At 43.1% G+C, this 13,219-nt stretch overlaps 1 protein-coding gene across 3 annotated transcripts; it reads left to right on the forward strand.

Moving 5' to 3' along the window:
* Positions 1-112: 112 nt before the first annotated feature.
* rnf40 (ring finger protein 40) lies at positions 113-13,159 on the forward strand. Of its 3 annotated transcripts, none has more exons than XM_041962976.1 (20): positions 113-143; positions 638-786; positions 921-1,088; positions 1,447-1,759; positions 2,694-2,894; positions 3,156-3,277; positions 3,486-3,632; positions 4,011-4,085; positions 4,225-4,344; positions 4,469-4,648; positions 5,176-5,311; positions 5,727-5,848; positions 5,971-6,236; positions 6,358-6,487; positions 6,642-6,791; positions 9,639-9,848; positions 9,940-10,065; positions 10,910-11,050; positions 11,152-11,253; positions 11,654-13,159. In XM_041962976.1, the coding sequence occupies exons 2-20, from the start codon at positions 649-651 to the stop codon at positions 11,828-11,830; spliced, it is 3,024 nt and encodes a 1,007-aa protein (XP_041818910.1). In that variant the 5' UTR covers positions 113-143; positions 638-648; the 3' UTR covers positions 11,831-13,159. The 3 variants fall into 3 exon arrangements, with proteins under 3 accessions (XP_041818910.1, XP_041818909.1, XP_041818911.1); XM_041962975.1 differs by having other exon boundaries at positions 9,636-9,848; positions 11,654-12,975; XM_041962977.1 differs by having other exon boundaries at positions 6,358-6,475; positions 9,636-9,848; positions 11,654-12,971.
* Positions 13,160-13,219: the final 60 nt, after the last annotated feature.

Here is a 13,219-nt window from a genome sequence, read left to right on the forward strand (position 1 = left end):
GTCCAATTATTTACACTTGAAGCCAACATATCCCAATAATTTAGTTAATCCGATGCTTATTTTGTCATTTCCTAGTTTTTCACCGTGCGGAAGTGCATTGTCGTCATTTCCTGTAGCTACATTTTCAGTCGTTCCTTGTGAAGGTTTGTAACGTTTATGTTTGACAGAAAACGAGTTATACGTATATGTACATTTAGGATTTTTTTGCAGAATATGTTATGCGTGTAGAGATGGTCAGTGAATAAAAATGCTGACCACAAGTCATTTAATACGCGAGAGAAAGAGCGCCGTTTAGCCAAACAGGTCTCGCAGAATTAACGTTAGCATTAGCATAGCTAGCGTTAGCAAGCATGCTAACGTTAATCTCAGCAAAAGTGGCCAATAAAAAATTGTCGATAGTTTTGCAGACAATGGCTTATACAATAACATTCGGTACAACCGTCAAGGAAGTCATGTTTTTGCATGAACACCACAAGAGCAATATTATGAGGCAATTAAAATGAGTGGCCCTGCTCTTGTAAAGCTAAGCCAGCTGACTTCAAATGAATGAGTTCTCCATTTCTAAACTCGCCCGTAACGTTAGTTTCTTAAAGCGGTGCCTGCGCGAATATGTCATGTCATGTTTGATCTCTTGCAGGGGAAGGAAAGATGTCAGGTGCTGGGGGAGGAAAACGTCCCTCAGGAGGGGACAGCCCCCCTGGCCCACCTGAAAAGAAAAGCAAAAAAGAGGAAAAGACCACCACCACTCTCATTGAACCAATACGCATAGCTGGAGTCTCCTCTACGGTCAGTCATTTGGTGTTTACTCTCAGCGTTTGTAGCCTATTTGCTACCACTTCGTTCCAGATGACTTTGTGCACCAATATGACACTAGCTCATCTAAATTATTTTGCAAACTTGTCTGCATTTGTTCTGTGCAGGAGGAAATGGACATGAAGGTTCTCCAGTTCAAGAACAAGAAGCTGTGTGAGCGCTTGGAGCAGAGACAGGCGATGGAGGATGAATTACGAGAGAAAATTGAAAAGCTGGAGAAGAGACAAGCCACTGATGACACCACCCTGCTGATTGTCAACCGCTACTGGTCGCAGGTACTTGTGCACATTTGATGACATTATTATAAACTAATTATACCCCATTTTAAGTCTATGTAAGCACATAAGGGGAGTCTCATTCTGTTAAAGCTATGAGGTGTTTAACAACGACAAATGCAACCTTTGTAAATGTTATCCAGCTGTCTACCATAACCTGATCATCTACAATGATGTGTATTGAAATTAGTTTGTGTACACGTAAACATTGCCAGTTAGAGTTTTACACTATGCCCACTTAATACCACTGTAATAGTAGTCAAAGGATCTGATGAATTTTGACGTTTGTTGTGCAAAAAGTAATGCCTTTTCTGGAGGATAAACACTTTTTCCAATACTTTTGTTTTTTGATTTGAAGTTGGAAGAGAGCGTGCACGTTTTACGCAAACGTATTGAGCCAGAAGCTCCGGTGACATCGACACCTGCCCCACCCTCAGCCCCTCTTCCTGACCCCACGCCAATGGAGGAAGATGGTGTCACTCTGGCCTCACCAACGTCTGTCGTGCCTCCACCTCCTCTCCCAGAGGTCCAGAATGAGGGGGAGCAGGCAGAGCAGCAGCAGCAACATGAGGAGAATCAAGAAGAATGTCAGGAGGAGCAGCAGCCCCCACCTCCTACTAGGTCAGAAGAGTTGTTGACGCCCACAGAACCACCACAGGACTCAACAACAGGTGATCAGGGTTTTTTTCTGACCAGGCTGCTCCATGACTTACTATATTTATCGGCTGCTATGATTTAACCGTATAATCTGACTTTATTTTATTTTCAGAGAACATGGATGAAAGTGTTTACATGGGCATGACTTAGAGCATGGGTATGAATAATCGATGAGTTATCGGCTATAAAATCTATCTATAAATCGCAATCTATTTTGATAAACGATGAATCGGTTTGAGTATTTTTTTTGGGTGGGGGATTTCTTTGACTCCAGCTTCTTAAATGTGAATATTTTTTGGTTTCTTCACTCCTCTATGACAGTAAACTGAATATCTTTGGGTTGTGGACAAAACAAGACATTCATGCATTCAAACAAAATCCATCATCTGGATGGATCAATCATTTTATTGCTTATACAGAAGGATAGATGTAAATGAAATAGCATGTGTGTGCTGCAAAATACCAATACAATTCTGATGAAGTCATAGTTTGATTAAGTTGATTAGATGCATGTTTACTCAAAGTGACAACACCTGATGTGTAAATGAAGGAAAAGGCAGATGGCAGGAACAATATAAATAAATAAATACTTAATAAATATCAATAAGGTCTCTTTAAAGACAAGTCAAAGCATGCAGCTTTGTGTGTTGGTAGATTCTTCTGCCAAAAAGCTTCTAGAATTTCAGGTTGTTGTAAAGCAATTCTAACCTAAATTTGTCTTGTACATGCATATTTTAAATGTCAAGAGAACTTGCAAAATGCTCAGTCTCTGCAAGTTTTAAATGTCAGTCAGTGGTTGTAACAATTCAAACATATCTTTTCTATGTTTTAATGAGGGCACACAGTTTCCAGCTTCCTGCTAAATATTCAGGTTGAAGGCTTTGATCAAGTAACCCGCTCTGCTGATTTTAACCATACCTATGTATAACTACCTCCTACTATGTTCAGATGCATCACCGCCCCCTCCTCCCCTAAGTGAGAACGCCAAAGGTTTCCTTGCTACGTTGGAGCACAGCAGCGAGGAGGAGCTCACCCTGCACCTCCAAGACCGCATGCAGTTCAGCAAGGAAGCCATCGCCTGCCTCGTCTGCGTCTTTGACAGGCTGCACAGCCACATCAACAGCATGTGCGAGCAGGTCCAGGCTGCAGGTAGCTGTGGAGACATGCTTGTTTCTGACACTTTCATATGATAAGACATTAACTCACAAACATGCAAATAAGAAGGAAAAAAAGAGGAGAGGAACACCTGCAGCACTTATTATATCCTACATCAAAACTCATTATCTGCTACTAAGTGGGATTCATTTGTCATTGTCCATTTGTTGGTGTACATAAATGTGAGCAGGGTTTCTTTTGACACTTGTTAGCTCCACTCTAATTTGGCACAACTGTCTTGATCTTCACTGGCAGCATGTGAAGACGATAGCCAGCCTGACATCATCAATATAAACCACACTCTGCTGGAGGAGAACAGTCGACTGCGAGACCTGGCCACTCTCCTGCAGGGCCGACACCACAAGATGTCCATGGAGGTACAATGTCCTTGATGCTGTTTGTCCCTGTCCGCATGTTTGGTGGATAATTGTGCTTGTGGGTATGGATGTGTGTCAGTAGTTGAGTATGTGAATGAAAAAATTGTTAAAAACATCTATGTGTATGTAGCCATTGCTTTATTTATATAGCATTGCTATACTTGTCTCTGATGACGCAGCTGTTTTCATGTCTTTGTGCTTATTGCAGTACAATGAGTTAGTGGACAAGGTGACCAGCTCCGAGACCAAGGTGTCTGAGATGGAGACAACTGTGGAGGACCTGCAGTGGGACATTGAGAAACTCCGCAATAGGGAACAAAAGCTCAATAAACATCTGGCAGAGGCCATGGAGCAGGTACGTTTGTATGAAATGAAACTGTCTGTGTGCATCTATTGTATCTGTGCCTCTTTCTTCTGTTTGTCTGTGTGTGTGCGCGTCCTTTTTATCTGTCCACGACGGGTAGGCTCATGCCATTATTTCTCCCACATAAATGTTGACAGTGATGAGGCTCTGAGCATCAATGCGTGTCAAGCCACCTGCGCTTATTGATGCACATCTCGCTGTCCGTGCGTGCATTGATAGAGTGGCGTTATTTGCATCGGCTATCTGAACACGAAGAAAATGAGCGTTGTCTGAATCATGTCATGGGATGTGTGTAGGTGTGCTGTGTGCTTTCATGGTGTTCTTCTGTCACATTTGTTCTTTTTTTGATCTATGTTTTGCTGTCTGCAGCTAAAGTCTGGATACAGCAGCACCGGCAGCTCGGGTGGACTACCCGGAGGACAGATAACACTGAACATTCAGAAGGTGAGGAGTCAATTAATTTTGTGTGGCATACGTCTATTTCTTTGCCCGTTACTTCATATCCCAGGTGCTAGTTTTTGATGGTAAGACAATGTTTTTATGCCACACATGTTTACCTATAACACATTTGTTTTTATTTTAGTTTGAGAGTCTCAATGCAGAGTTGGAGCACAACCAGGAGTTGGCCAATAGCCGCATGGCGGAGTTGGAGAAACTGCAGTTGGAGCTCCAGGAGGCTGTACGGGAGAGTGAGAAGCTTAAGGTAAAAGCATCTCTGGTTGTTAGATTAGAAGCATGCGTAACATTACATGTGATGATCAAGAACCCTTTTCAGATAGTGGGGACAAGTCATTCTTTACTCTCACTGTCATCTTCTGATTTTTCAGATGGACTTAAGGAATATTCCAGAAGAGGTTGTGAAGGAGACTCTAGAGTACAAATGTCTGCAGTCCCAATTCTCCCTGCTGTACAATGAGTCTCTGGGGGTAAAAACCCAGCTGGACGAGGCACGGGCCCTCCTGCTCACTGCCAAGAACGCCCACCTCCGACAGATTGAGCACATGGAGGTAAATTTCGTAGAACGAAGCCGGTCTCATCGTCATTGACTCTCTTCCATTGTGATGTGTACTTGTGATATCTGTAGATAATGTTCAATTAAATATATGATACACAGGCAGAAAAGAGAGAAGCATTTTAGATTTGAATTGAAAATGCTCATAGCAAGCATACCTCTCTTATGCAGTAATGTCTGTACAGTTGACATTATCTGCTTGACGTTCATTTTCTCCATACTGCCCCTTGCATTGATAAAACTTCTCTGAACTACAGCTCCGTTCACTCATAGTAGCTCTGCTTCTGACATCATGTTGTGTTTACAAAGTCTACAAAAAGACACAGCAGTCAAGGTTGGGTTCCAAAGCTCAGAGAATGAAAGATCCCTGATATCTTTTTATCTCTGCAACTTGCCCAGCGTTGCCACTCCAACTATTTGTCTTTACTGCCTTTTGTCATAGTAACATAAATCTGCTTGTGTGTATCATAACCACTGTTTGGCTGTATGGTAAACAATATCTTACTCTTCTCAACCATTCAGAGTGATGAGCTGTCCCTTCAGAAGAAGCTCCGGACTGAGGTGATCCAGCTGGAGGATACCCTGGCCCAGGTGCGCAAGGAGTACGAGATGCTGCGTATCGAGTTTGAGCAGAACCTCGCAGCCAACGAGCAAGCAGGTACCCTCACATCTATCAAGAAGCCGCTGAAGAGGGAATGGAGGTGCATTGTGGTGCATTAGAATATAGCGTATTTGTAAATATTTGTAAATCTATGCCTGTATTTACAGATAGAAGATGCACTACAAGGGTCAGATATTAGATAAGTGCAGACCTGTTATTGTAAATGACAGTAACTTGAGGACGAAACCACACACTGTTCAGCAGAGTAAGATGTTTTTATCATCTGTTCACACAGATATTGTCATTGTAGGATCAGTGCATTGTGTATCATTCATATAATGTCACTCCTGTGCACCATGCAGTTGAGCTCATCATTTACAGCAACAGAAGATGCGTAATGACTAAAAACCAAACCGCACATTGACGGTGCTCTGAGTTATCTCTCTTTCATCCTTCATCTCTGCTCTCGCAGGACCAATCAACAGGGAGATGCGACACTTAATCAGCAGCCTTCAGAACCACAACCTGCAGTTGAAAGGTGATGTGCAGCGCTATAAGAGGAAGTTGCGGGAAACACAGATGGAGATCAACAAGGTAGATGACGTGATTCATGGACAAGCGTTTGCTGTGTTTCATTCAGTAAAATTCAATCAGCGGCTCTAAGCAAAACTGAAACATTAGTAGTGAAACATTTCTTTCACTTGTTTTGTCAACAGTTGCGCTGTCAGAGCGGCGACACGGGGGTTCTGATCCTAGAGGAGACGACGAGCGACAGCATCGACGTGAAGAAAGAGGAGGATGAGGACCAGGAGGAGGAGGAGGAGAGGAGGAAGGAACTGGAGAGACAGCGGGCCCGGGAGAGAGAAAGGGAGAGGGAGGCCGAGCGAGAACGAGAGAGGGAGCGTGAGAGGGAGAGGCAGCGCAGCGACGAGCTGAAGAGGAAGGACTCGGACACTCTGAAGATGCTCAGAGTAGAACTCAAGTACATCCCCCTTCTACTCCAGTCCACCATCATTTATAATAACAGAATGTTTGGCCATAGCCGATCAAGCATTGGCTGTAAAATAAAAGCACTCAGCTCTTTGTCTTCTTTAACCCGTCAGGAAAGCCCAGGAGTCCCAGAAAGAGATGAAGCTCTTGTTGGACATGTATAAGTCGGCTCCAAAGGAGCAGAGGGACAAGGTGCAGCTCATGGCTGCTGAGCGCAAATCTAAAGCTGAGGTTTGTTCTTTGGTGTGTTGTCCTTTCGTCATACCTTTGCACATTTCTTTTTTGCATGTAAAAAAATAATAAACAAAAAAACCTCTTCGTTAGCTGCTAACAATGAAATATCTAAGCAGGAATGCCAGTTCAATACAATGCCCAACCCTTGTCTCAAACTGCCCAGGTGGATGAGTTGAGGATGCGTGTGCGAGAGCTGGAGGAGAGGGAGAGGAAGGAAAGCAAGAAGCTGGCCGATGAAGATGCCCTCAGGAAGATCCGAGTTGCAGAAGAGACCATTGAGCATCTGCAGAAGAAGCTGGCTGCCACCAAACAGGTATTTACATTTCAATCTGTCAGACGTATCTGAGCGCAGGAGAGGACTCAGGCTGAGCATGTCTGCCTAGTACACCTATGCTTTAACAGGGAAAGACTCAGCAGCGTCTCCATATTTTTTCTTAACTTTCCAGCAGTGGGTAACCAGACATATTTTTTGTCAGCTTTTACCCAGTGATTTTTAAATGCCACCTATGCACATATGCGTCATTTTTACAATTGGCCATAGCAGCAAATTGTCATGCAAGAAGCTGATAAAATTTTAACCTCTTCCTCTTCAAACCTGTTAAGAATTTCAGAGCAGCAAGAAATGAGGCATGAATCATCAACCCTATTTGAAGAAATGTCAAATTTCAGCGTTTGGGACTGCACCAGATACGAATATAAACAAGCCAGCTATGTCAAGAATGAAAGTAGTGCAATGAGTATCACATTTGCTTAAGAAATAAGTTTTCCTAATCTTAGACAACAAAAGGGGAATTGAAAGCTGACGCTGTGACCTGGAATTTAAATCTGATCAGCTGTGTTATTCAGTGGTAGCATGATCTATAAATATATGGTAGCTATATCTTTTCATTGTTTTTGTTTTTTTGTAATGTTACTTTAATCTGGCACAAGTGGATTTACATGGCTGTCTGAACCTGCTGCAACTGAGAAGGAGGGAGGTGCTATGAAACGGTCATGTTGACATTCAGGGAAAAAAAATATATACATGGGGAAAAAAACTTTTTGGGTGTGGCAAATCTTTTTGGGTGAGCCACCCTGATAAATTCTAAGTATGTAAAACATTCACACAGAGTCACATCTGAGTTCACATACTTGGCTTTGCTGTTCTCTAAATGCTGAGAAGCTCCTCTGGAATTTCATTTATACTTCAGAAAACTGGGAGAATAAGAGAGCAGCCTGTCACGAGATGGAAGATGCAACAGCCATTAACTAACAGGGGTCAAACGTTGGTTAAGCGATGTTATCGTTATCCTAACACTTGTGTTGCGTATGTTGTGGATACACCCACATTATAGAATGTAATACTGTCACAGTATTCTTTCAGCTGTTGACCTTAGTGCTACATTGAATATGATCAGTCTCTTATCAGTTAATATGAATCGTATATTCTTCACCCAAGTCACCTAAAGAGTCTTTTACATTTTGAGTGTGTAAACTCTGGTGCAGAGCTAGTAACTGCAATAAGGGCACCTAAAAAATGCAGGTCTCCTTTCATTAGCACTGAGACTGTAATTAAATCAAAAACAGGAAATTACAGCGAAATGGTTAAGTGTTACAACCCTGTTTTAAGTTGTTTCACTGTTGTTCCATACCATTTTATGAGAATGAAGCAGACAGATGTTGAGATCTGGACGCCTGCAGCTCCTCATGCTTGGGAGGTCTAGCAGAACATAATTACCAGAAGGCAGAGCACCGTCTGGACTGATACTGATTCATTGGGCTCTTTACTTCTGCCCCCTTATCTGGTATAAGGTTAAAGTACTGCAGCTTAACTGTTTTGGACCCAGATGTGTTTGATTTGTTCCCCTGAGTTCCTGGCAGTCAGATTTTAACTGTGCAGGATGACCGATTGCCAAAACTATCCAATAAACAAGCTACTTCTGAGTTCATATGACTTTTGTTTATTGGCCCTAGTTGGCTTGTAAGTGGGCAGCGTGAACCAAAATGAAGCAAACGCAGCAAAGTAGAATTTGTAGCCACGAAAACAAACCAGGTGTGATGGCACCTTGAGATGCACAGTCATAAATAGGCCAATGAAAGTGTAATGTAATTGATTACATCAGGTAATGATGACGACGATGACAGCACACTCAAATTTAACAACTTTGCACATCTGTTATTCTTCATACTAAAAGATATTAAGGAGACTGATCTGTCTTATTGATTCAAGCTGACACAAAGCTTGTTTTTATTTTAAAAAACAAAAGTGCACGTGTGAGCCAAAAGATCATATTTTCTTTGTGTGTAGTGATGGTATGTGTTGTTTCATTTTTATACAGAAGTGTTGAGGAAGAATTGGGAAGAGTAGATGGTGATGATTCCGTTTTTAATCTCTAAAAAAGGAAGTAAATGGAAACAAGCAAGCATTTTTATTTCATTCATATAGATTAGTTGCAGTTATTCTCAGTTGTGACTGCAGAAGTTTCTCCAGAAATAAGCATTGTGCTATTGGGGGAATATGATTTAGAATGAAAACTTGTCTGCACACCCCCCCAGAGTCGCTCCAACGAAAATCACGTTTTTAACTGTATTGTGTGTCCATGGGAAGTTGTTTTAATGTTGCAAAACATCATGAGCAAAATAAGCAGTCAGTGCCATGGCTGAGCATTTCTGCCTTCTGCCCTGCTCCCATCAACGTTTTTTTTGTGTGTGTGTGTGTGTGTGTGTGTGTGTTTATTTTGAAGTATTAAATTAGAAAAGGTTGTTTGAAACGGAAATATCCCAAAAAATGTTTTTATGCTCTCTTGAGGATTTTTTCTTCTTTTTTTTGGGATGAAGACTAATATGCCTAATGGGAGATTGGAAATGGGTTTGTGGTTGGAACATGCATGTAGCGTACAGCAAGGTAAACCCAAAAGAAGCAGAGGTTTGCGTGTTTGTTGAGCAAAGTCAAAGGTGAGCAGGTGTGCTCGAGCTACAGGTGAGCGGTGGGTGGTACACGAAATGAAGGCAAAGGTGTAGTTACATCTAAGTCGTTTTAAGGTAAAATTCATTAATATGTCATTTTGATCAGCAGATATGACTTTAAGGATTTTTATCAATGCCAGGAGAGGAGCTTTACACCACTGTCCAGAGATAATGTCACTGTTTTTGATGCCTGACCCCTCTGTCTCTTGAGGAGGAGGAAGCCCTGTTGAGTGAGATGGATGTAACCGGCCAGGCTTTCGAGGACATGCAGGAGCAGAACAGCCGTCTTCTGCAGCAGTTGCGGGAGAAAGACGACGCCAATTTCAAGCTCATGAGTGAGCGAATCAAATCCAACCAGATATACAAGCTGCTGAAAGAGGAGAAGGAGGAGCTGGCTGACCAAGTTCTCACATTCAAAACCCAGGTGACGTAGCACCTGGACAATGCAGCGCCGATTGCTTTCCTTGTGTCGGGGCACTGAAGTATTAACTGTTGCTGTTGCCGTCACACTCCAGGTGGATGCCCAGCTGTTAGTTGTGCAGAAGCTTGAAGAAAAAGAGGGAGTCCTCCAGAGCACACTTGCCGCTCTGGAAAAAGAGCTGTCTGTCCGGACACAAGCACTCGAACTCAACAAGAGGAAGGTGAGGAGGGACATGCCATCAATCATATTGTCAGTAAGGGTTACTGCTCCCTGGATGATTTGATTGCTGCCAGATGTTCCTAAATATAAACACTGAGCAGCAACATAAGGGGATCTGGACAATAGCATGTGCCAAAAGTCACACTTGTGCAGATCATCATTTTAGTATATTCAAGTGCTTCTGAAAAGTATTAACATCCAACATATGTGGCATCGTTTCCACAAAACACCACACTGATGAGCTACATTATTAGCAAATTAAACCCACTGCCTTTCCCGATTCACTCACTTGCAATTTTTGCAAGTACTTAAGTACTTGTGCGACATATTTCTGTTAATAGCCAACATTGCCCATCTACCCGTTAAGGCTGCAGTTGTGCAGACGAGTGCACTGGGGCACTGCTAATGAGATCATCTTGTTCCTTACTTTAAATACAATGCTTGAATTCTAGTTTTCACATTTGATTTTAATTTCACAAACAGGAACAACCATAAATAATTGGATTAAAACGTAACAGAAAACACAAAAAAGCGGCCACTTGCTTTAACTGAAAGCAGTGGTTGCCTGGGAGCTGCGAAGAGGCTTTAAAAACATGGTGTTTTCTGTGGAAAATGGTTGTCAGAGGTGGAAAATGTACAAGATCTGCAGGAAATAGGATAAAACATGTGAAACCAACTGTGCCATCCTTTAAGTTAGGACACGCCTGAGTCTCTGAAGCCGAAGCACAAAGAATGGACTCAGAATGGCGAGTTTTATCCAGGATTACCATACCACCACATTACAGCGCAGGAATCTCATCATTAGGTTTTTTTATTGAGTGCATCCGGTTCCTTCCCTGCTGCAGGCGGTGGAGGCTGCCCAGCTGGCAGAGGACCTGAAGGTGCAGCTGGAGCACACACAGGCCAAGCTTAAGGAGATCCAGGTCTCTGTGGCTGAGAACCGCACCGCCCGGGAGAGGGAGAGCAGCAACCTGAAACGCGCGCAGGTATGTTGCGTTTCAGTGTTTCACTCCAAACTCACACAAATTCCTCCTGAAGCTAGGAGGTTGCATGAGGGGTCACGACCCTTTTCCCTGATGCCTTCTAGGAGGATCTGTCCAGGCTGAGACGGAAGCTGGAGAAACAGAAGAAGGTGGAGGTGTACTCCGACGCTGATGAGATCCTGCAGGAGGAGATCAACCAGTACAAGGTGAGAAAGAGAGAACACAGTTCTTGGACAGAGAAATTTATGACTTTAATCAACGTCTGTTAGTGGCGAGGGACTTATAAAAGCACCAACAGCTTTCTGGCATAATCTGCATTACACTGCTGTTGACAGAGCTCTAACAGTCTAGTGAAAAAGTAATATGTTGTAATTCAGAATACTACACCTTTTGTAATTTGCTCGATTGGCTGGCAGCAGCAGTTTTTCATTCATGAGTATGGGCCAGAAAGTGAGCTCAAGCCTCCACTTTGTGCATTGTAGATATCAGGAATCTCACTGGTTACACCCTCAAGTGTTACCTGTGGCACCATACAATGGATAGAGGTAATAACACTGTTGGCAAGGCAGCGTTTGGCCCATATGCAATGTATTTATCTGTCTCCAGGCCAAGCTGCGCTGCCCCTGCTGCAACACGCGGGACAAGGAGACCGTGCTCACCAAGTGTTTCCACGTGTTCTGCTACGAATGTCTGAAGATGCGTTACGACACCCGGCAGAGGAAGTGCCCCAAGTGCAACTGTGCCTTCGGAGCCAACGACTTTCACCGCATCTACATCACCTAATTCACAGAAAGATGGCGGAGTGAGAAGAGGAAACAGAAGACAGAACCAAAAGAGGGAAAAGAATGAAAAAACGAAAGAGGAGCTGAAGATTCATTCAAAGAGGCAGACATTTTGGGGGCATCACAGGAGTGTGCCTCCCAGTTTTTATCCTCTCTTTGGAAAGACTTGTTTTACGGCATCGTTGCCAGTCTTCGATTTCATTTGTTGACCAAACAGATAGTGACACATCTGACTGAGAGTGTTGTGCTGTAGTTAATAAACGCAGTTGTTTATGCACACAGTGATATTCTTACATGTCGAGCTGCTTGTCATTGTCCTTGTCATTCGTGCCATGTTTGAAATCCTTCCTTTTAACAAGCTGGGCACCATTCTTTAGCTTTTTAGTTTCTGTATTTAAAGCTTGGAGCTGCAGCGTTACATGGCCGATCGTCCCGAAGCGTTTTCTTGAAATTCTTTCGTCCTGCTGGAAATCCTGTAAAATCGCCGAAGCTGAAATTGAAACTTCAAAATTAAACAAAGCCATCCTTTACAGACTCGGGGATTGCGTCTATAAAGCTAAATATGGTTCTAATATAGAAAGTACAACATGCAGAAGAGTCTCAACTTCCTCAGTCGGGCTATAGTGTTAACAATGCCTGAGAAACGTCAGTGAGCTTGGCTCCCAGTCAGCACATACAGGAGTGTTTGGATCACCTTGGGCAAGGTCCTCTGTGTGTGTTCATCCTGTTGCCATGGTTCCTATTGGAGAGTTTGACACAACATCTGCAGCTTATAGTGCCTCATTACTGATGAAATCACTGCAGTGGAAAGTCAGCTCATATGGGTGTCTTTAGTGGGCTGTGCTGCTCCAGGTCCTCCTAGAGCGCTTTCCTAAAGGTTAGCCGTGACAGTCGAGTACAAAAACATCTGTTGAACAACATGCTTCTAACCTAATTGAGCCAATGAAAGCCCTTCTCCTCTGTTCTGATGATGTGAACTATTAACTTGGAGGTTGGTCAGCGTCTGTTTGACGTTAGCTCTTGTGGGAAAGGCAGTTCACACCATGTAACGCGCACATAAAAAGTTCCAGGCTCGAGAAAAAGAGTGAATATGTGAAAAAAAAAAGTTTATCAGGCATTTGGGAACAGTTAAGCAAGACTGCTGGCAAAAAATATGAATCGTTTGATTGGTAGTAACACGCGGGCAGTCGTTGTTTACTCGTATTAATGTGCATAACCTGTCATAAATAAACGAGCAGTTTTCACTTGGTGCACAAGCGATCATTTGCATGCCACACAGCGCAGCTGGACCGACCGATGGTCCTCGTTAATACATGAGACAATGCTGTGACACGGGGCCAGCCTGATAGCGCTCCAGGCATGCGTCCACTGGCTTTGTTATTGCATATTT

The sequence above is a fragment of the Chelmon rostratus genome, chromosome 21 (genome assembly GCF_017976325.1).
Source record: "Chelmon rostratus isolate fCheRos1 chromosome 21, fCheRos1.pri, whole genome shotgun sequence".
NCBI classification, from domain to species: domain Eukaryota; kingdom Metazoa; phylum Chordata; class Actinopteri; order Chaetodontiformes; family Chaetodontidae; genus Chelmon; species Chelmon rostratus.

What these genes read in the sequence shown, in the direction of transcription:
- rnf40 (XM_041962975.1), top strand. Translation starts at nt 649, where the DNA reads ATGTCAGGTGCTGGGGGAGGAAAACGTCCCTCAGGAGGGGACAGCCCC. An exon ending in TAACACTGAACATTCAGAAG is followed by an intron (nt 4,086 to 4,224) that starts GTGAGGAGTCAA and finishes TTTTTATTTTAG; the next exon opens with TTTGAGAGTCTCAATGCAGA. An exon ending in TCGAACTCAACAAGAGGAAG is followed by an intron (nt 10,066 to 10,909) that starts GTGAGGAGGGAC and finishes TCCCTGCTGCAG; the next exon opens with GCGGTGGAGGCTGCCCAGCT.